The 21,830-nt window shown below is 53.8% G+C and overlaps 1 protein-coding gene across 4 annotated transcripts in view; it reads left to right on the forward strand.

The window, feature by feature from the left end:
* Positions 1 to 21,830, forward strand: part of AKNA (AT-hook transcription factor) — a 50,994-nt gene that overhangs the window by 22,667 nt on the left and 6,497 nt on the right. For 3 of the 4 annotated variants that reach the window (XM_059410972.1, XM_059410971.1, XM_059410970.1), the window contains 15 exons: positions 2,478 to 2,634; positions 3,349 to 3,491; positions 6,323 to 6,382; positions 8,495 to 8,622; positions 9,092 to 9,299; positions 10,813 to 10,967; positions 11,062 to 11,259; positions 12,060 to 12,306; positions 13,264 to 13,370; positions 14,089 to 14,300; positions 15,765 to 15,927; positions 18,898 to 19,074; positions 19,589 to 19,704; positions 20,352 to 20,498; positions 21,671 to 21,766. In XM_059410972.1, coding sequence (XP_059266955.1) covers positions 2,478 to 2,634; positions 3,349 to 3,491; positions 6,323 to 6,382; positions 8,495 to 8,622; positions 9,092 to 9,299; positions 10,813 to 10,967; positions 11,062 to 11,259; positions 12,060 to 12,306; positions 13,264 to 13,370; positions 14,089 to 14,300; positions 15,765 to 15,927; positions 18,898 to 19,074; positions 19,589 to 19,704; positions 20,352 to 20,498; positions 21,671 to 21,766 — 2,314 coding nt within the window. The remainder of the gene's footprint in view (positions 1 to 2,477; positions 2,635 to 3,348; positions 3,492 to 6,322; positions 6,383 to 8,494; positions 8,623 to 9,091; positions 9,300 to 10,812; positions 10,968 to 11,061; positions 11,260 to 12,059; positions 12,307 to 13,263; positions 13,371 to 14,088; positions 14,301 to 15,764; positions 15,928 to 18,897; positions 19,075 to 19,588; positions 19,705 to 20,351; positions 20,499 to 21,670; positions 21,767 to 21,830) is intronic. The other variant, XM_059410973.1, reaches the window with a different exon arrangement.

Below are 21,830 nucleotides of genomic sequence, written 5' to 3' on the forward strand. Positions count from 1 at the left end.
GCTGGAGCTGGTGCTCGAGCCCAGCAGTATGTCTCATGAGCCCACTATTCACCCTACCTTCTCCAGCAGAACCAGACTAGGCAATGGTCCCTGCAGCTGGGGAGGCTGGCAGGGAGTCCCAGGGCCTGGCCTGGGGACACCCCTGAAACTGGACTGGGGGTAGGGCGGGGAGGCAGCGCTGCTCCTGAGTCCCTGCCAGACTCTCTTCTCTCCCACAGCTCAGGGCCAGAGTTGATGGTGATCTCACTGATTTGCTGCCACACTGTCACCTCCCCCCAGCTGCTGTCCCTGTGCTCAGCTGCTGGGGCATCTGGAGGGGCTGAGGAGACCAGACACTACCCCAGAAAGAGTTGGGGGGGGGGGGTTGACATAAAACTGCCCTTACTAAAATGTGTGTTCTGCTGACCTGGCTGGTCCAGGAGCCCCTGATGGAGGTGGGGGGGGCGGGAGCACAGAGGTTAGTCTTCAGAGGAGTTGGGGGAAACATCTCCTATTCTCTCTACTCCCCCCTCCCCTCCTTGCCCCATTCATAAAGCACATTAGCATTTTAAAGGCTGTGAGAAACCCATCTGTGCAAAGACTAGTCCATTATTTAACCCCGTGTTTCCCACAGTTGCTGGTCTACTGTTCACTGATTAACCCCCCTGAAGGAGCTAATTCGGCCTCAGGGAGCTCCACGGAACACCCAGGCTTAAAAGGGGTGCCCTGGGGCACTGGGGTGGGTGGTGGCTGTGTCCAGAGACGGATCCAGAGAGGGCGGGCTCCCGAGCAACTTCAAATTACCCACACTCACCCCCAGCTCCACCTTCCCAGGCCTCTGCAAGGGCTTTTGGCCGCTCTGCTGAAATGGTTCCTGTTCCTGTTTCTTACCCAGGTTGGGCCTGGGTAGGCTGGGCCTGAAGCTGGGGGAGGGGCAGGGTGGGGTCCTGGGCCTTCCCCAGATTTGGGTCACCCTGGGAGGAAAGGGGTGCTAGTGGGAAAGCCCCCACAGGCGGGTCTGAGCAGATGGCGGAGAGGATTATTAAAATCCAGCTTTGTTCTCATCAGATGCTGGGTCTGAAGGAGGGGGAGGCAGTGGGGGCCAGGCTGTGCTGGGCCATTGTCCCTCACTTCGGAGTAGATTTTTGTGCCACAGCCAGGACGTGAAGAGCAGCTTAAGCAGGAAGAGGCTGCCTGCCTGGGGGCTAGGGAGCCCCGTGTACCCTACACTGCCCATCCTGACCCTGGGGCAGCAGGGAGCAGTAAGATAAGCTGCCTGACCAACTGGGAGGCACTGAGGCACCACAGGGGAAGAGCGTTTCCAGGGACCTGCCTCCATGGTGGCCCCATAAATGACAATCGTGCTGATAATGGAGAGAATGATGGTGGTGATAGTGATAATGATAGTGATCAAGGTGCTGCTGCTGCTGATGGTGATGATGGTGATGGTGATAATGGTGTTGGTGACGCTGGTGATGATGGTAGTGAGGGTGATGTGTAATGATGGGAACAGCAATCATAATGGTGATGACGAATATGAGGGTAGTGGCTTCTGGTTATTGAGCAGTCACTCTGCGCAAAGACAAGTTAGTTAAATCACCTGTTGTAGGACTCAGAGTGGCCAGGGGCAAAGCCCACAGGTGAATATTTTCAGCTCTGGGGGCGATACAGTCTCTGTGGTAGTGACTCACAGCCACTGTGGTAGCATGAAAGACCCTAGATGACACATAAGCAAGCACAGCTGTGTCCACTAGAACGTAATTCACCAAACAGACCGTAGCTGCCCAGCCCTGCACTGGCCCACCATCCGTTCCTGGGTCTCCTTTGATCTTGTGCTTCACACAGACCTGCTTGGCCATCGGCCCAATTCTAGACTTCTCCCTCACCCACTGGGCTGTTTATCATGTGAAATCCACCCTCAGATGACGGAGACCTGCTACGGCTGAGAGAGGAGCTCATGCACGTGTTGGATTACTCACTCATTCAGTCATCAATTGTCATTATTATCAATGGGATACTTATGATTAAAAATGTTTTTATTAATAATATATACTTATAATATACTTGCTAAATGTGAAATACCATATTAATTATAATTGCAGTTACATCATAAATTACGGTAACAAATATTAGTAAAACTGATTAATCTGGGAAACCAGAGTCTTTAGGGTCATGTCAGGGTTGTGGTCTCAGCCCAAGGATTTCCAGCTAGAGATTTTGAGTGAGTTAACCAGAGTCTCAGTTTCCTCTTCTGTAAAATGGAGAGGATAGTCCCTGCCCGGCCTCCCCTTCAGGACTGCCGTGAACAGAGGAAGGAAGGGCCTGTAAGTCCTTGGCCCCGGGTTTGGCCCCCACCCAAGGGCTCCACTAAAGGTAGCAGTAATTATTACAAGGCATGTTTGTTGAGTGCCTAAGTGATGGTATGAGTGAAGGGAGGCCTGTTGAGGAGTTTGCCCCAACCCTGACTTGGCTCTGCTCATGCTTCCCCTCCCGGACAGGTGAACCTGTACTCGGACCCGCCCCAGCCCAACCACAGCATCCACACAGGGACGGTGCCCCAGGGGACCAAGGTCTTGTCCTTCACCATCCCACAACCCCAGTCTGTGCTGTGGTGGTCGGGCCCTGCCGAAGCCCCACAGACCCCTGGGGCCTCAGGTGAGTGTGGGAGATACAGTGGGGCTAGAGGGCCTTCTGCCTGTGATTCTGCTCTGGGGGCACTTGGTTCCTCCTGGGGTGACACTGGCTTCAGGCCAGGTGAGGGAGGGAGGCAAGACCCTTCTCTGGGACCTTTGACTTGAAAAGGTCAGACGCAGATGTGGGAAGTGTCTTGCCTAGAGCCAGAGCAGCCTGGGGAAAGCTCTGTTCTGCACTTGGCATTGGGTGATCTTGAATCCACTGCTGTACAGAGAGCCCTGTCACTCTGGAGCCCACGTTGGGACTGGGCTCTGTGCCAAGGCTTGCCACGTGTGATCCCAGTTAATCTTCACATCGGCCCCATTGAGAGTCAAGGAGACCAAGGCTCAGAGAGACGAGGTCGTGCTGAAGGTCACACTGCCACAGCAGGAAGGGGAGGGTGGGGATGTGAACCGGCCTGTTTCTGAGTTAGAGCCTGAACCACTGATGGGGAAACCAGAGGCCTGTCTGGGCCCCAGCTGTGAGATCTAGGGCACATCCAGAACTCGTTCTTCCCCCGTACCTGGTACTAATACACTGCCCGCCCGCATCCTGGAGCCCCTGTGAGGACAGTGTGATCACAAGATGATGGTTGGAGCTTGATGATGGTGGGTGTGGTTCTGAGGTTGGCTGTGAGTCCTTCTGGCCCAGGAGGGACTGTTCTGGACCCCAGCATTGAGTGGTTGTGCATTCCAGGGTGGCCGTCTGTTCAAGGAGACCTGAGTCCATCCTCGTCTGCCCCAGCAAGGCTTCTGGAGAACCCAGGCATCACCCAGGACCAGCCCTCAGCAGAGCAGGCCCAGGGGTTGGCCTCTCAGGCCCGCCGGTTCATGTCCAAGGTGAGGGGGATCTCCAGCTTTGCCCATGGGAAACACAACTCACCTGGAGAAAGCAGGGTGTCTGCCTGCTTGAGTGAGAAGCTCTCCACTGGGCTCCCTTGCTCCTCCCCTGGGGGCGGTAAATGGGCCATCCCCAAAACGTGAGCCTCTCCCCGTACTTGGATACCACTTGGGCTAGAGCCCTGTCCTTGTCACTCAGCACTGGGTTCCCTCCCATTTTTGTTGTCGGGTCTCATCACATTCCCTCCAGTTGTGCTTGAAAGTATCTCTTGGGTCCCCCTCCCAGGAGAGACTTTGAGCCCTTCCAGGATTCTCGAAGGATAGCAGAACACTCTACCTGTTCCTCTTCAGGATAAATGTTCCTGCTTTCTTAGTTCATTCATTACAGACATCCATTCTCGGTCTCTTCACAAAGGGCCTTTATATTTTCACCAAAGAGTCAAGTAACTGAGTTGTTTGTAGCACTATTTATAACCATATACTTGGCCTTCTGCCCAAAGGGCTTTAAAGTGGCTGAGAAAATACTTGTATTATAACCAACTTCTGAAGATGAAAGTAAGGAAACAGGGGGCAAAGGGGAAGTAAGGGTAGAAAGAACTAGAGGGAACTTAGTATAAAATTAACAAACAAAATGTCCATTTGTACCCTGAATGCTTTAACAGGTCTGTGTTTGGCTTTGAGGTTCCTGGCTGTCAATGCAAAAAGGGAAATGCAATAGTTACATATGTTGCCATGTCCGTAAAATAATTCCTTCAGAGTAATACTACCATGCTTTTATTTATTTATCTGTTTATTAGTTAGTTAGTTAGCTGGTTAGTTAGTTAGTTAGTTAGTTTTGTAAGTGTTTTACTGGGAAGATAGAATTCACATGTCACACAATTTACACCTTTAAATGTAATGCTTCGGTGGGTTTTACTATATTCACAGTCATACAGTCGTCCCCATGGTCGGCTTCAGAATATTTTCAGCACCCAGTAAGAGCCCGCAGGTCCATGAAGGGACTCTTCACTCCCTATTCCCCTGGCCCCTGCCTCTGGGAGCTGCTCACCTACTTTCTGTCTCCATGGGTTTGCCTCTTCTGGACATGTCATATAAATAGAGTCCTATAATAATCATCCTTTTGTGTCTGACTTCTTTCCCTGAACAGAATGTCTTCATACATGTATGGTAGTGACATGAGAAAGTACTTTATCCTGTGTAATCACCATCATTCTGAGTCCCATCCCTAGAGGGGATAAAGCAAAGCCAAGGTCATCACACTGAACAGGAGCTGGGGCACCAGCATTGTTTGAATGAGAGCCACAGGTCAGGTGGCTCCTGTGTACTTGACCTCTGGCCAGTCCAAACTGAGATGTTCTATCAGTGGAAAGTGATGGATCTCAAAGACTTAATGCAACAAGAGAATATAAAATACCTCATTAGTAATTTTTTGCATTGATTACATGTCACAATAATAGTTTAGGATCATAAAATATATTATTTTATTATTTTACCTGTTCCTTTTTTTACATTTTAAATATGGCTACTAGAAACTTTTATTTTATTGAAAATTTTAAATTACATATGTACCTTGCATTACATTTCTATTTTATGTAGAGAAGTTATGTAACATCATTGTATTATATAGATTTCTAAACTGGGGCTCTTGAGTGGCTCAGTCATTAAGCCTCTTCCTTCGGCTCAGGTCGTGATCCCAGGTCCTGGGATCAAGTGCCGAATTAGGCTCCCTGTTCATTGGGAAGCCTGCTTCTCCCTCTCACACTCCTCCTGCTTGTGTTCCCTCTTTCACTGCGTGTGTGTGTGTGTGTGTCTCTCTCTCTGTCAAATAAGTAAATAAAATCTTTAAAAAATAAATTTCTATATTACAATTTTGCACTAACCTAAAGCTTTCCTAGAAATCCCAGAAAGCCCCAAATCGCCTTTGCCCTTTATTTCCTAGTGAAAATTTTTTTGGTAATGATAATAGATGCCCAATGTAAAGTCCCTCACATGGTACAGAGGACATATGCAGTGAAAAGTCTGTTTTCCTGTACTTGCCCTTCTGTTCTGTGCAAAAATGTTCAACACACACGCGTGTGTTTATAGAAATGGTCACTTAAGTATGTATGCTATGCTATACCCTGACTTTTTAAATATCCCGAAGTTGACTTTTTCTGGGTAGGCAATGAATTCACTTTGTTCAAAGTTCAAAAGATGCATATAGGAAAAATGCTTCCTGCCATCTCTGTCCCCCACCCCGTCCCCGCCACCCAGTTCTCTGCCCCAGAAGCAATGAATGGTTTCAGTTTCTTGCATCCTTCTAGAGGTCGTCTAGAATATACAGGCAAATGTATTTATATTTTTCCTTCTATATTCTCTCGATAGTTTACACAAATGGTAGCATATTAAAAAGACTGACCTGTCCCTTGATTTGACACTGAAAAATAGGTGTTTCCTTACAGAGGAGCAGGTACACATACCCTTCCTCCTCTTGATGGCTGTGTACTATTCCACGCATGGGCTTTTAGATGGTTTCCCGTTGCCCCCCAGTTATGCTGTAGTGAACACTCCTGTCCCATAGGCCTTCATGCACATGAGTGAGTGTGCTTTGCTCTAGATAAATTCTGGGAGGCTCCACTTTGATATTTTCAAAGGCTGCCAGGGCCAAGGCCCATCGTGGAGTCGGTGACTGGCATCCGCCTTTCCGTGCTTGGCAGAAGACCCACATTCTGAGGTGGGACCCAGTTCCTGGTGCCAGTGTATAAATGTGACTAAGTGTTGGGGGAGCCTGTGGGACCCATCTTCCAGGGTCTGGACTAACAGAGCGTGTTTCCTGTCCTCCCAACGTCCAGGTGGAGTCCTTTGCAGGACTGATACAGGCGGGACGGCTGACGGCCCAGGACCAACTCAAGGTACCACCCACTGCAGGAGACTTCGTCTCCCACGGCCGAGTCTCTGAAGCCTCGTCTGCCACAGGACAGGCCAGAGAATCCCAGACTCACTGTCTCCTTTGAGAGCAAATAGCCACTGCTTAGCTTGCCAGGACCACGATCATGATAGCGCAGGATTCCCGCTCCTTAGCCGTGACGATGGTGTGCCAGGCACCGTGGTGAGCCTCGGATACACATGGCTTCATTTTCTCATAGAAAGCCGGTAAGGCAGTTAGAGTCATCACCCCCATTTAACCGGAACGGAATGGAGAAGGCCACACATCTAGTCAGCAGCAGAGCCCAGACCCTGGTCCATCTGACTCCCAAGGCCAAGGTGGTCCTCCCTGGCCTGTACTGCTTCCCACTGACAATGCGGCTTCTCAGCCACCAGCAGCAGACTTTCTCTTTACTTACCTTTCTTATCAACGTAATTGCCCAATATTAGAAAACCAAGGGGGAAAGGGGAGAAGCGCCTTCTAACCATTATTGGCTTCCTTCCTTTGGACTTCGGTATTTCTAGATACACTGTAGTCATGTATAAAATCTAGATTTCTGCTGCCTCAGCCAGGGTCCTGGGAAGGAGCAGGGGAGCTCTCAGAGCTAGGAGTGAGGGGGTCGATGTAGGGCTGTGAGCAGGACTGTGGGCAGCATCCGGGGATCTGTCAAGGAACAGGGAAGCCCGAGGACTGGCTGTTCTCTCCCATAGGGGCGGCATAGTCCCATGGGGAGCCAGCAGGTGGGGAGGCCAGCTGTCAGTGGAGGCACAGAGCAGGGTGGAGAGAAGAGCTCAGATGGGATGGAGAGGGGCAAATGCAACACACTTGGTTAGTTAAAAAAAAAATAATAATAATAACTGTATTTTCACTGTGTTATTACTATGTTGCCAATGACCGTGTTAGCCTGTAGACATCATCTGTTTTCTAATTGCAAAATGTGTGCTATGTGTTATATTATCTCGTTGAAGGGATGACCAAAGACCCTGAACATCAAAAACCATTCCCTTTCTTCCCCTATATCTTCATTCCCCCATATCAGAGTAGGTCAGGAGCTGTTGGAAGATCATGCTTGCCCAGGAACTAGACTCTAGGTTGCCCTTGAACTCAGTCTGCCGTCTGCATAGAATGAGTGGTATGGGGATGATAATAAGGCAGAGATGATGATCTGACCTCCCACGGCTTAGCCATCTGTAAGCTATGGAGGCCTAGCGTCACTGCTAGACCCATGAGCTCTGGAGCTAGAGGACCCGGGTTCAAATCCCGATTCCACCTTGTTCACTCACTGTGTGACCTTTACTAACTTCAGTAACCTCTCTGTGCTTCAGTTCCTCCTCTTTATTTTTTTTTTTTTTTAAGATTTTATTTATTTATTTGACAGAGCGAGATCACAGTAGGCAGAAAGGCAGGCAGGGAGAGAGAGAGAGGGAAGCAGGCTCCCTGCTGAGCAGAGAGCCGGATGCGGGACTCGATCCCAGGATCTTGAGATCATGACCTGAGCTGAAGGCAGCGGCTTAACCCACTGAGCCACCCAGGCGCCCCAGTTCCTCCTCTTTAAATGAAGATGATAAATGACCCCTCTTGTTAGGATTATGTTGGAAATTAAATAAATAATGCACAGTGATTCAGCATTAGCTCCTGTTTTCCCTGGTATGATGGTGATAAGATCATCTGTCATGCTAGTCTATGAGGATTCCCAAATCCCATGAGTCACAGAGTGACTCATGTTCCCAGATCGGCAGTTTTGAGAAGAAGCCTGAGGATCCATGGTCTCTCAAGAACCAGGTCCTTATGGGGACAGCGTGATGGCACATCTGACACCAAGAGCTTCAGGGAATATCAGAGCTCTAGCAGCTCTTCCCAGGAGAGACTGGTGCTCCCTGGAGCTGGTCCCAAGACTCTAAGCCATGCTCCGTCTTGCTAGTCTGATGGCAGAGAGCTAGACCACGGTCCTAACCCTAGCCTTCCAGCAACTTGGAGGCCCGGAGGACAGGTCTCCATCCATCCCCAGCCCTACCGTGAGCTGTCTCCTCCGCTGCATTGCAGGGTCAGAGCCCAGCGGGGCTGGGCACTCAGTCCTCTCGGTCTGGTCTGGTCACAGGTGTTTCAGCGCCTGAAGGCTGCCCATGCAGCCCTGGAAGAGGAGTACCTGAAGGCCTGCAGGGAGCAGCCGCTGGCCCAGCAGCTTGTCAGATCCCAGGGGATGCCTGGAAAATTCGATCCTGGCAGGTACATGCTGGGGAGGGAGACCCCTGGTTCCCTTGGTCGCCAGGAAGGGCACATTTCGACCTCATACATACATTCCCTACAAGCACAAGGAGAAATCCTACCCCAGTTAACAGCATATTCAGGTGGGGGAATGCCTGAAGGCTAAGACCTGTGTCCTTTTGGACTCACTGCAGTGAGACATGACCTTGGATATGAAAACCGAAAGCACTCATCAGAGTGGGGACCTGAAGCCAGAGGGGGAAGAGATTGACTCAACGTCCCAAAGGCTGCTGGTGGCAGAGGCCTCCTGGTTCCCAGTGGAGTCCCTTTTCACCTTGTTTTGTCGAGTTCTCCATGTCATTCAAATTAGGACGCTGAATGGACCCTCCGTGGGCATTCTCTGGGGTCTGTGCTCTGAAACACGGCCTCCCAGTCCTGCCCGATGTGGCTGCTGTAACAGGCTCTGGGTGCTGGTGTCTGCCCTTTGCAGGGAGCTGGAGGAGGAGATATTCCAGCTGGGAATTCGCCTGGAAGAGCTGAAGGACCACATGGACCAGAATCAGCAGGAGCCTGGGCGAGCTGGGTCAGACTCCCCTCCCGACAGCCTCCCGGCCTCGCCCACCCCGCGCCAGCCAGCAGGCCTGCCTTCTCCTTCAGGACAAGCCCCCACTGCCACCGTCCAGACCCTCTGCCCTCAGGTACCTCTGTGCCCAGCTGTACTGGACCATCCCTTCCTCTTTCTCTTCATTAACTGACTTGTGAAGTAGGCACCAAATGCCAGTGGCCCCGGTACATGGTGGAAATTCAGTGAGATACAAACAGAAACGGGTGCCCTCTACCCTCATGGAGTTTTCTGTCTAGCAGGACTAATTCTGTTTTGTTCAGGGCCCCAAAGAAGAATTATGGGGCTCTAGGAGAGGTAGCAGGGTAACATGATTAAGGTTATAGGGCAGGAGAAACTCTCCTTGAGGAAGAAATGTTTTAATGGGATCTGAAGGTGAGTGGGAATTCCTTCATGCAGAAGAAGAGAAGTCATGCAGCTGGGGAAACAGCCTGTGCAGAGGCCCTGTGGTTGGAGTATGGAATGTGAAGAGGCAGTTGTCTGAGAGCTGTGGCTAGAGAGGCAGTCAGGGGACCCATGATGTCAGGGCTAAAGGCTTGGCCTTAAAGCTCTTGGAGGGTTTTTCAGCAAGTGGTGTTAAAAGAGGGTATGCAGGTAGGTGGGGCAGGAGCCAGGGCAGATGGAGAGATGCGTGGACCTGAGAGAGGCATAGAAGACCCCTTTGCCTGGATATGCCATGGGAGTGAGGGGAAGGGCGGGGGAGAGCATGGCTTCCAGTATCCCAGGGGACTGATCACTCCAGTGAATTATGGGGCTCTAGGAGAGGTAGCAGGGTAACATGATCTGACTATTCACAGATCAGGAGACACTAGACAAGGGCCCTGCACAGAAGGCACTTTGTAGAAGTCTCTCCGGAGGGCCAACATCACAAGCCGCTGGGAGATACCACTGTTTGCATGGCATGTAGTTGAGCAGAGTGAGGCGATGGCAAGGGAGTCTCTAGATTTTGCTGCCCTTGCTGCACAGGCGTGTGTGTTGGGGACAGAGCAGGAGAAAGGACAGCGTGGCAGGTGAGGTGGGGGCTGCCGGAGGGCGATACCCATGATGCGGGGAGCTCTTGGCGGCTCAGGGTTGTGGGGGAAGCTCTCCCACTGGGGAAAGCTCCCCCCAGTGCTGCCTCGTGCACCAGTGGATGAAAACCTGAGTATGTCCTCTTCAGGGGCTCCCATGCTCCCGCCTGGGAGGTGTTTGGGGGGTTCAGTGTCCATACTGGAATGGAGCTGGCCGGGAGAGATGCTGCTGGCAGGAAATCTGGGCTCAAATCTCAGCTCTGTCCTCGCTTCTGTTGTAAGTTTGGGCAAATCATTTGAGCCTCAGTTTCCTGTCTGTGAAATGGGTGGTGATAGTCATCCCTGCTGGGCTTCGGAGAAGTGCCGTCTGAGTGGAGCCTGGTGGGGAGTAGGTGTCCGTGAACAGCGTCAGTGCTAAAGATCACCCCGTCCACTCCCTGCGCTCTGCCCACGCAGGAAAGGGTGACATGGCTTTTGAGGCTCAGCTATTACTTTTCAGCCCCCAGCATGAGCCTTGTAGAAGGTAGGTCACTGAGTAGTGTCTATTACCTGCTGAATGTCTGTCTCTTCACTGCCCAGCCTGCCGCCGCCAGCAGCATGGGCCCCTACACCTCAACTGTGAACGTGGAGCTTAGCCCTGCGAGCAGTGAGGGGGACAGGCCCCTGGGCCTTTCGGCCCCACTCAGGCACGAGGAGCTGGAGGTGGAGCAGGGTCTCCATGGCCTCCTGGAGCGGTGAGTACCAGGGGGGGGACCAGGGCATCCAGCCCCATGACGGGATGGTGCCCGGCCTTGCTGGGCAGAAGTCATGCTCCTCTGGGTTTCGCAGGTATCTCAGCACGACGTCCCTCCCAGAAGCCGTGAGCATAGAGGACGGGGAGGAGGAGGAGCAGGAGGAGGAGGACGGTCAAGGCCACAGAGTGGAAGTTGATGGGCCAGCTCCAGCTCTAGGAAACTCCAAGGCCACCAGGATCCCCATAAGGCGGCTCCCAGCCCTGGACAAACGAGGTCACGGGGCTCCTGTCACGTATGTCTGTGAACCCCCGTCTTGTCCCTGAAACCAGCTCTGGAACCACAGGCGTGGCCATGGTCCTAGAGAGCGAGCGGCTCTTCACGGCTTAGCCTGACCTGTCCCTCCAAGCTGTGGGACGGATACACCACCGGAAACATGAGCGGGGACTTGGGGTGGGGCGGACACGGTTTCTGGTAGGACAGAGGCCGCAATAGTACTGTCCTTCTCCTTCTCATTCTCACACCTTCCAGATTTTTCCGGGAGGCTTCAGAGCCATTCTCTCTTTAGTGCCTCTCTTGATCTTCCTTTAAAGAGAGAAAGAAGGAGACAGAACCCGTGAGCAGGCCCCAGACCCAGAGCCTTGGGCAGACGACAGACTCTGTCAAGAATAGAATAATACTGTTTTTGTGTGTCTTCTTTTTATGGCTAAAGTTAGTTTGTTTTTGTCACATTAAATACTGATCTTCCATTTATAACGATGACATAAGCCTTTGAGGAGATGGAAGTTTCTGGAAGGGGCTGAGGTAGGGAAGAGAGAAGGCGGGTTGGAGCCTGTGAAATGATACTGTAGCTCATTTGTTTCCACACTGTTGCCTCTGTGGTGCGTTGGGTGGGATTTGCTGGCCATCCCCACTGGACACAGGAGAAAAGTAAAGTTCAGAGAGGGGTGGTGCCCTGCCCAAGGTCACACAGCTAGAAGATGACAACAACCAGGGTGGGCGGCTGGGGGCGTCTGGCTCCTGAGCTTGTGTCCTGGGTTTTGTGGCTCCCAGGACAGGGCTCAGAGTCAGTGTGTCTCTCCTCCTCCCCACCAGGGAGACGGCGGAGCTGATGGGGTCTGCGAAGCCTGCAGGCATCCATGCATCCTTGGCCAGGAATGGGTACCTCCAGGGCTCCGACAAAGCTGAGGCAGCTCCTCCAGGCCCAAGCAGGCCGCCTTACCCTCAGGGCACCAAGACCGTGGGATCGCACCAGAGCAGTCTGACCAGCTTAGAGGGAAGCGGCATCTCTGAGCACCTTCCACAGAAGTCTCTGCGCCAAGCTGGGGGGCTCCCTCCAGAGGTAAGCATGTCCATGAGGCGTGGATCTCCCAGAGATTTCTGCCCCCGTGCCTTTGCTCACACCCTTCCAGCATGCCTGCTCTTTCGGTCCCTGCCAGTTACAGTTCTGCCCAACATCCAGGGCTTATGCCCCGTCACTTCCCGTACCCATGCCCCCCTGCCAGGAACTCTTGCTTGTCCTCCGAGAGCTTGGAGCCCATTGTATTTCTCTGAGTCTGCTGAGCACAGATCGGGGGGAGTCCTTGACTCCATGGCCTATTGGTGACATTAGACCAGAAATTTTAAAACTGTCGCAGGAGTCACAGATCCCTATGGAAATATCACTTACACTATGGTTCCTTCCATAGAACAGTGCATATAGATACCTGTACACACACACACACACACACACACGCACGCACACACGCACACCTACGGTCCTAATGGCTCGTCGTCAGAAATCTGCGCTAGACCATGAACTCTTTGAGGATAGGCACCTGTGTTGCCTATTTGAATTCTCCATGATTCCATTAGACCCGGTATCGAGGAGGGGTGCACGGTGGATGAGTTTTATTCTCCCGAGTCATTGGCCCGGGGCATTTCGGCAGTCAGGACCATGGCGTTGCAGGCCCGAGCCGGAAGACATGTGGAAGTGCGAATCCCATCTCCAGGATGAGATGGCTTTCTCCTTCCTTCTCCTTCCCCTCTTCCTCAGCTTAGAATAGCTGCCACAGAATCTCTGCTGAGGGCCTCAGGGAAGCAGGACTCGCTCAGGGTAGCGGCGGGGAGTCCCTGTTGTTGGCCTGGTGCTGGTCCCCAGCGCCTGAGGACGGTGCGGGGCCTGGCTGCTGGGAGCTGGGCCAGCCTCCTCACTGCCTGTGAGCCTCTGGAATGTGAGGCCCAGGCCAGGACCGGGGAAGGGCTTCCCAGCTTGCCTCAGACACATTGCTCAGACTTAAAGGGACACCGCCTCTTTCAGGAGCCCTGGATGGCATCCCCAGAGACAGACAGTGGCTTTGTGGGCTCAGAAACCAGCAGAGTGTCGCCCCTCACCCAAACACCAGAGCACCGGCTCTCCCACATCAGGTACCCCAAGACTCCCCACTTCCCCATCAGCGGCGCACGTGGAGGGGTAGCCTGGGAATCAAAGTGCTGTGAGGCCCAGAGCAGGGCTCGATGGTCGGGCATTCTCAGAGCCCTCACCCCATCCCCCAACCAAGGTTCTTTGCCTCCATCTTATCAATAGAGAGGCACCAAGGTTCAGAGAGGGAAAGTGACTAGCCCAGCGTCACTCAGCCAGTCTGCGACAGCCGGGGGAATAAGTAACTACTAAGCGAATGAGTGAGTGAATGGGGAACGAGATGTAGAAGAGGCGTGAGGTGAGCAGAAGACAAGGCTAAAGGGACTCAGGGGGACTACGGGGAAGGAGACAGGGACAGCACCCCAAGGCAAGGTCTCAGGCGAGGGGGGAGTGAGGAGCTGCCATGTGGAGTGACAGCTTCAAACGCTGGTGCAGCCCCCCAGGAGACCTGCTCGGGAAGAAAGGATTAAAATTCCCTTTCCCTGTATATTGCTAAAAATGAACGTGAGCTTTATAATCTTGCGTCTGTGGGTAGACAGGTGCCCAGCTCTCCTGTAGACACAGAAATGCATGTGTAATTCGGTTGTACATTCAGAAACACTGAGCGTGCAGGGTTGCTCAGTCCCAGCGGTCAGGAGCTCATGGGCTTAGCGTGTGGAAGGGCTCGGAGGCCGGGGCCTGTCCGTGCGATCCCAGCTCGTCTCTGCCTCCTCGCACCCTCAGCACCGCGGGAACGTTGGCCCAGCCTTTTGCTTCATCTGAGCCTCGGGATGCAGCCTCCCACCCCCAGACCGGGGCTCCTCCAGTCCCCAGAAGAGCCATGGAACCCAGCACACCCAGGAGCCAAGCCCAAAGGCGACCCTCGGGCCGGACCAGTCCTCTGCGGCAGCGGGCACTGAGCCTCCGCGCGGAGCGGGCGCTGGTGGCCAAGATGGGTGAGTGGGTGCGTCTGGTTCAGCCGGAACCTGGGAGTGGCCGGACGGCGTGGACTGAAAAATCAAACCAACAAAAAACTTGCATTACCCTTTAGGATACAAAGTATCCTAGAGGTTCATGGTGGGAGTATTTGAAACCACAGGGAAAAGAGAAAAAAATAGGCTAAAAACTGTTGCCACCTCATTTGGGTCTCGAACCCACGGGCTGTCCTCTCTGCCAGTCTGTGCATGTTTAGAGACATTCTGGATGGAAACGGGATGACACTCTCTCAGTGTTTAATAACCTCCTGTTCACTAAACCCTGTGTCCTGAACACTTCCGTGTCTAGAAATCCCGTGATGCAGTTTTTTAACTTTAAAATGATGCATGTAAGCCTTTTAGTGCAATAAACATATGGGAAAGAATAAAAATGGATGGATTTTCACAAAAAATGAACACAGACCCACAAACCGCGTGATCAGAATCCCAGCTCCCCCCACCATCACCCCTCATCCCATCAAAGGCTCTTTCCAAGGCTTATTATTGAAAAATTTAAAAATTAAACTTTAATTAAAAGTTCAATCAGTTAGGATTTCGTGTGTAGTTATAAGAAATAATCCAGGGATTTCCCATGTCCCTTCACCTGGGTTCCCCCTCATTGATAACATCCTGCAAAACCACGGGGCAGATTTTGACCAGGACCGCCGCCTCTTGGCCCTTTATGGACCCCTCACATCTGTGCCCCTCCTGCCTATACGCCCTCCAGAACTCCTGGTGACTTCCCCCTCTGTCCTCAGTGTCTATAATTTTGTCATTCCAGGAATGTTCTATAAATGGGATGATCCATATGATTTGGGGGTGGATTTTTTTTTTTTTTTTTAACGTAGCCTCTCTCGGGAGATTGATCTACATTGTTCCCTGTAACAATAGTCTGTTCCTTTCTATACTGTTGATTGACGTTCCAAGGGCTCCTTGTTTCGAATGCAGGGGCCAGATGAGTGGTGTTTGAGTGGTGTTTAACCTCTGGTTGCCCACGCCTTTGAGAGGCTCAAGTTTTGAACACTCTCCCAGAAGCATGTACACAGGCAAAGGTGTGACTCTGACTTTAGGGGGAGGTGGGGCTCTGAAGTCCGACGCGGACCCACATGGTGATGTACAGCAGAGCGTGAGGGGGTCCACATGAAGTTGCAAAGAGCGCTTTCCAGGGGAATGTTCCCAAAGACTCACATCCGATGCTGAAATGGTGGATGGCAGGGGAAGTCTAGGCAGAAAGAGCTCTGCAGACCCAGCTTTGCTCTCCAGGCTCTCAGCAAACACCACATCTTCGGGTTCTGAGAGCAGTGGGCCAGTGACCTCGTTGGAAACTTTACTTGTGACCTGAGCCATCACTGTCTCTTTGCCCGTATCCTCCTACCGGCAGAAATTCGTGCTTCGAGGGTCCTCTCTGGGTCAACTCACCTTGCTCTCTCTCTTTTTGCCTTCTAGCGGTCCCTGGCTCAGAGTTCGAGGGGCGAAAGCAGGTTTCCCAACAGCTACCCCGCAACGCGACAATCAGCCCCCCACCCACCCTGACCCCTGCGGCTGCCACTCTGCCCCCCGGACCCACAGAGAGCACCCGTACCTTCCTCCTCACCAGGACAGGGAGAGAGTAAGTCATACCAGCACAGAGACGGAACAGTGGTGCCCGGGGGAGGCAAGGCCTCGCTCAGCAATCATATCCAGTGGTGGCCATGTGGGGGCCCTCGGACCCAGGTGTCCTGCTTCCCGGCTCAGGGCCACTCCATGGGACCTCACTGATGTGGACTTTGAGGACACTTTTCTGGCCAGTGGGAAATGACCTAGGGGTGCCCCTTTCTGGTGCTAAGACCCTGGTCCCTGTCCCCTAGTATTTGTCTTCCAAGCCAGTCTACTCTTTCTAGAGGTGGATTTTTAGCGGTTGGTGCTGCCATTGTATGAATTGAGGAGGGACTGGTCCTCGATTCTCTTCTTTTTAATCCAAGCACAATTGTCCCACTAAGAGAGTTGCTCCTTGCTTGGTTGAACGGAAATGGGAAAGTAGGGTAGCCAGCCCTCTTACCTCTCCTTTGAGTTGCTTTTGGCTAGTAAGCAATCACAAGCCTTTGTTGGATTAGGGATCTCTGTTCCAGGTATGTAGGGAAGGCTGCTCTGTTGGGACCCCGTCCGAGGCCCCTGGGCCTGTGCCATCATGGGCCTGTCACGTTTCCTGTTGGCAGAGGCGGGTGAAGGTCTGGTGTTGGGCATCCTGTCTGGAGTTTAATAAGGGTCCTGCTGCAGTCCCTGTGGCCCTGGCAGAGGAGTTCCAGCTTGTGGGTCAGCGGTACACCAGCCCTTGAGAATATGATAGCAGACAGGACAGTCTTTGGCCTAGGAAATCTTGCCATCTTGTAGGATTAACAAAAAAACACATTGTCACACTCACCAGTCTAAGTGCGGTGGCAGCAGAGGCTCCAGGGACTGTGGGAACACAAATGACAGACATCAGGCCCAGTCAGAGGCTTCAGGGCGGGCTTCCTGGAGGAGGGGGTATCTCAGCGGAGACCAGAAGTTAGAGAGAGAGAAGAGTTCCTGGCAGGGACAAGAGCATGAGCAAAGGCCTGTGGGTGAGGGAGCACCCATCACCTTGGCAGAGGCAGTTCATTTTAGCGGGGTCCCTGAGCATGGGTGCTGTGATGAGCGCTGAGCAGTGGACAGGGATACCAGGAGGCCTGGGGGGGTGCCTCAGAGGGCCTCAAACACCACGGTGAGAGGTTTGGATAGTGGCTCAGCTCAGATAAATAAGTTCATTTAATATTCACAAATGCATATGGGTACAGCTGAGGACCATGAGGGGGATTTAAAAGAGAATGGTAAGGTCAGGTTCGCGTTTTAGAAGGAGTTGTCTGGCCACTCGCTGGGTGAGGAGGCAAGGCGGGCAGACCGCCAAGAAAGCCGCTCCCCCAGGACAGACACAATGGGGCCAGTAGGTGGGAATGGGGTGCGTTCGAAGAGAGACGTAAGCATTGAGCCCACAGGACTTAGGAGTTGGTTAACTTTGGGGGCATTCAGGGAGGGAGAAGGGTCTTGAATGAGTCAGACTTCTGGCTGGCCAGCCAGTTGGATGCTGATACAGAGATGGGGAACTCAGCAGGGGAAAAAGTTGACAGAGAAGGATGAACTTGAAATGTCAGCGGGCTCTCAGTCACAAAAGCATGAAGTCAGCAAGACTGAGATCCTGCCGGAAATACACAGAGGAGGAGGCAAGCGACACCCCAGTGAGTGTTTTGAGTACCGGGCCACCTTCACCTCCCAGAGTTGCCTTCCAGTCCTGCATGCAGGGGTGAACCGGTAACAGGAGCTCCCGCCCCCCTGCCTCTTGCCGACGCCCTGCTCTTGGCCTTGGAAACCCCAACAAAGGTCTCCCTGGGGATTGCCAGGAGACCTGGCTGTCCTGGACGCACACTGCCTGGGGGCCCAGTTAGAGAGCTCTCCGCTCCCACAGACACCCTGGGAGAGCGGCAGGGGGCGCCTGGAGACACTCAGCCTCCTTTCCGGGGCCACCAAGCAAGAGGGAGCCCTGAGGGGAGCCCTGCCCCAGAAGCTGGCCCAAACAGGAGATGGAGCCGCGGCACCAGCCCAGGCTGTGCCGAGCCCGGACGCCGACGCATTGTGTGTAGGGGTTTATGTGCAGGGTGGTGGGGGAGCCCCATTGGCCGTGAGGTCAGAGTCTCAGATGAGACCCGGAGATACGGGTGCTGGCTGGAAAGACGCGCAAACAGTACTTACCCCATAGACGCCAGCCCCTCGTTGAGCTACTTGCCTGTAAGAGGCTGGTCCGCGTTTGCGGGGGCCCTGGGGACCACAGCAGCCTTGTCGAGAGCGCTGTGCCCTTCCAGCCTGCTCACATCCCAGTATCTTCTATCACCAGCAGACAGGCTTGAACAACTTGGGAGATGTTCAGGGGAAGCCAGGAGGGACAGCCAAGTAAGGGTGGGAAGGAAACCGGCCTGAGCTGTTAGTTAGCATTTCTACAGACAGAGGTTGGTGGGGGGTAGGGGGGGTCGCCTGGTGGCCTAGTCGATTAAGCATCTGCCTTTGGCTAGGGTCCTGATCCCCCAGGGTCCTGGTATTGAAGTGCGTGGCAGGTTCCCTGCTTCTCACTTCACCTGCCACTGTCCCTGCTTGTGCTCCCTCTCTCTCTCCATCAAATAAATAAATGTTTTTTAAAAATAGAGGGCAGCCCAGGCCAGTTAGAAGGCAGATTTTAAAGTGGACCTTCAGCAACGCCATCATTCTGCACCCTCCCTGCGATCTTGACAATGGGCCACTGATTCTTCAGAAAAGCTACTCAGAGGCCTTGCATGGGGTGGGGCTGGGTTGGGTGACCTTCAAAGGATGTGCTGCTTTGCCCACCAAGTGTGCAGGGACACAAGCTCAGAGAGAGGTTGAGATAGGTAGCAAGAAAAATGAACGCACCAGGAAGTTCCAAAATCAGTCGAGGGCAGAGCTGGACCCAGTGCCGGCTGGGAAAGGGACAAGCCCGGGGCATCCGAACAGCCCTCGGGGTGGCTGCAGCTTGCGGCATCGTTATCTTCATTTCTGCCCCCCGGCCCCACCCCAGCCAGGCCATCCGAGAGCTGCAGGAAGAGGTCTCCCGGCTCCGTCTGCGCCTGGAAGACAGCCTGCACCAGCCAGCCCAGGGCAGCCCGACGCGCCCTGTGTCCACCCTCGGCCGCCCCACCCGGGCCCGGGCCCGGCCCGCGGATGCCTCGGTTTCCTGGGGCTCCCACTATGGCAGGTGGGTGACCCCCAAACGCTCACCCTTGTGCGCTGGGGCCAGCAGCAGGAGGGAGACTTGGCTGCCTCTGGGGCTCTCCACACAAGGGGCTTGACACCCCTTTCCCCCTCAGACAGTTTTATACTATGTAATATTCGATACGTAAAATGTCTAAGGTATCACCTGAACTCCCCACCTGTGTCAAGAGCTAGACATTCCCAGGATGTCCACCTGCTCGCTCGCTCCTCGGCGTGTCCTCTGTGATCAGCTGTTTGTTCCTAAGTGTTCCTATGGGAGGGCACTGGGTTGAGGTTTTCATGGACATTGACTCATGAATCCTTCCCGTAGTTGCTGTTCGTATCCCCTCATGACAGATGAGGAAACAGAGGGTCACAGAGGCTTTCTCTGAGCATGACTCAGAGTCTTTGATTTTGACTTTCGTGCTTCCTTCTGGGTTGGCTTGCTTGCTGGTCACCTGGAAAGTCTGCATGAAACCGCATCCGCTGACATCATTCCTCTCTTTCCTTTTTGCTAGTAGATCCACAGAGAGATTGTCTGCTGAGCCCGCAGTGGGGGAGCGAGTGGAGCCCGCAGGAAGACGGCGAGCCAGGTCTTCCTCGGTGCCTCGGGAGGTGCCGCAGCTGTCCCTGAGTAAGTGAGCACCGGCCTGGACCGATGTCTGGAGGCTCCCATCTGGGCCCGTTAGCTCAGTGGTCAAGGACCATAGCAGTAGCCTTAGAAGGAACCTGGAGAAGGTTCTGTGTGTGTTCTTCAGGCCCTCGTAGTTGTCTGAGGTACAGTGCACTTCCAGTGGTGGCCATGGAATGTCACGCACGCAAGGGTTTCTAGAAGGGCTTTGTGTGGTCCTCATGTTCCATCTTCACTGCAAGGCGGGGGTGTATCACCCATATTCTGCAGATGCAGACACCAGAGCCCGGAAGTGCAGGGGAAGTGCCTGAAGGACAAGCGGTGGGGTTCAGCCCACCTCACTCCTTCTTGGCTGTGTGACTTTGGCCCGGGCATTGACCTGCTCTGTGCAGTTAAAGGGACAGCTAACTGCAGTGGTAACAGTGTCCCCGTCCGGGGATTGCTGTGAGGGTACATGCACGGCCTAGTGGGTCCAACCCAGAGATCAGCACAAGGTCAGGGGTCCCCATGTGTCAGCGGATGTTACTAAGGGACAGACGCAGGATCAAACCCAAGCTCAGCCCCAGAGCCTCAAGTTAGGGTTGGCTCTCTCCCTGAGCTCTGTGACACATCCCCTGTCCCTCTTCAATGCCCCTCTTTTCCTACCCCAGGTTCCGAATCTGAGCCAACCTCCCCTCAGCGGTTCTCTGAAAAGAGCCAGGCCACCGAGGACAGCGCCCAATCCACTCGGGACAGAATGAAAGGAGCTGGTGGCACCAGGCGGCCAGACAGGGTCTCCTTCTGGGGCCAGTACACAGGTGGGCTGCAGGGCATGGCCCAACCCCCGGGGAAGACCCCCATCACTGAAGCCTTCCCCCTTTCACCATGGGCCATTGAAAGATGAGCATTTTCTGTGAATTCTGTGACACAGGGAGCTGCAGGAAGTGCCTCCTCTGTGAGTCCATTCTTTCCCCCAGCAAACAGGCTGATGCCTCCCTGCCCTGGACCCCATGCTGGCTGCTGGGGGAGCCCCTTTAGCTGGTTGGTCACAAAGAGGGTTCTGCTGTGTGCAGGGCGGATGCCAGATCACTGGCCCCTCGCCCACCTTCAGGTCGGATTCCCCAAGGCATCAGCCCCCGTGTCTCCTGAACTAGGCACCCAGTACATAGTAAGACTTCTGGTGACACAGAGTAGGATTTCAGAGTGCTTAACCTGAAAACAAACACGGACATAGCTCTGACTTCCAGGAATCTGACTGGATAACAGACGATAACAAATGAGCCATGACATCAGGTGTGTAAATTACAGAGGTGGCTGTCACTCGTAGCAGCCTGTGGGGGGGGACGTCAGTTCACCTCAGATCCATAGGGCCGAGGGCAGGGGACGTGTCAGGAAGTGAGAGACGCACGTCCTCTCCCACGGAGCAGACAGAGCTGAGGGGTTAGACGTGGGAACAGTGGGCCGGTCTGGGGGCCCCCGAGGCAACACACATGGAATAGGAAGTGGGAAGCCTGCCGGGACTCGGGGAGCCAGAAGAGGATTGATCGGGCCACATTCTGAAGGTCTGTCTTGAGGCTCAGAGAGGGACAAGGCAGCAGGTGACAGGTCTGGGTAAAGACCCAGGCATCTGTCCAACCTTCTGACAGCCAGGAGCACTGTCCATGTGCTGGACGCCAGGCGGAGCACCTCACAGACACGGCCCCACTCACCCCTTAGGACGCCCGTGAGAACCAGACTGGGACGGTCCCCATTTCATAGCCGCTCACGGCACAAGGAGAAGACCCAGCTCACCCCGTGCCCAAGCCATCCCAATGCCACCTGGCCAGTGGCGGGTCTGGGGAAAGCAGCCCTGCTCGTCCTCGCTTCTCCTGTCCTCCTGGCCTGCTTCCCAGCCTGCCAGAGCTGGGCTTTGTTCATGCCTTCTTAGGACCTCCCCGATCCTCCTCGGTTCTCCAAACATGCCAAAGCGGACGGTCTGGTTTCTTCCCAGGCAAGGAGTACCATGTTCTGACCCCCAAGACGGCCCCAAGACACAGTGGCTCAGTCTCCTGTCCCCAGTGCCGACCCGCCAGGACCCGGGAATCAGGTGAGGGATGGTACCTGGGGAAGTGGTCGGTGCGTAGAGGCTGCGGCTGCTCCTGTTAGGAAAG

Source organism: Mustela nigripes, chromosome 9 (assembly GCF_022355385.1).
Source record: "Mustela nigripes isolate SB6536 chromosome 9, MUSNIG.SB6536, whole genome shotgun sequence".
NCBI classification, from domain to species: Eukaryota; Metazoa; Chordata; class Mammalia; order Carnivora; family Mustelidae; genus Mustela; species Mustela nigripes.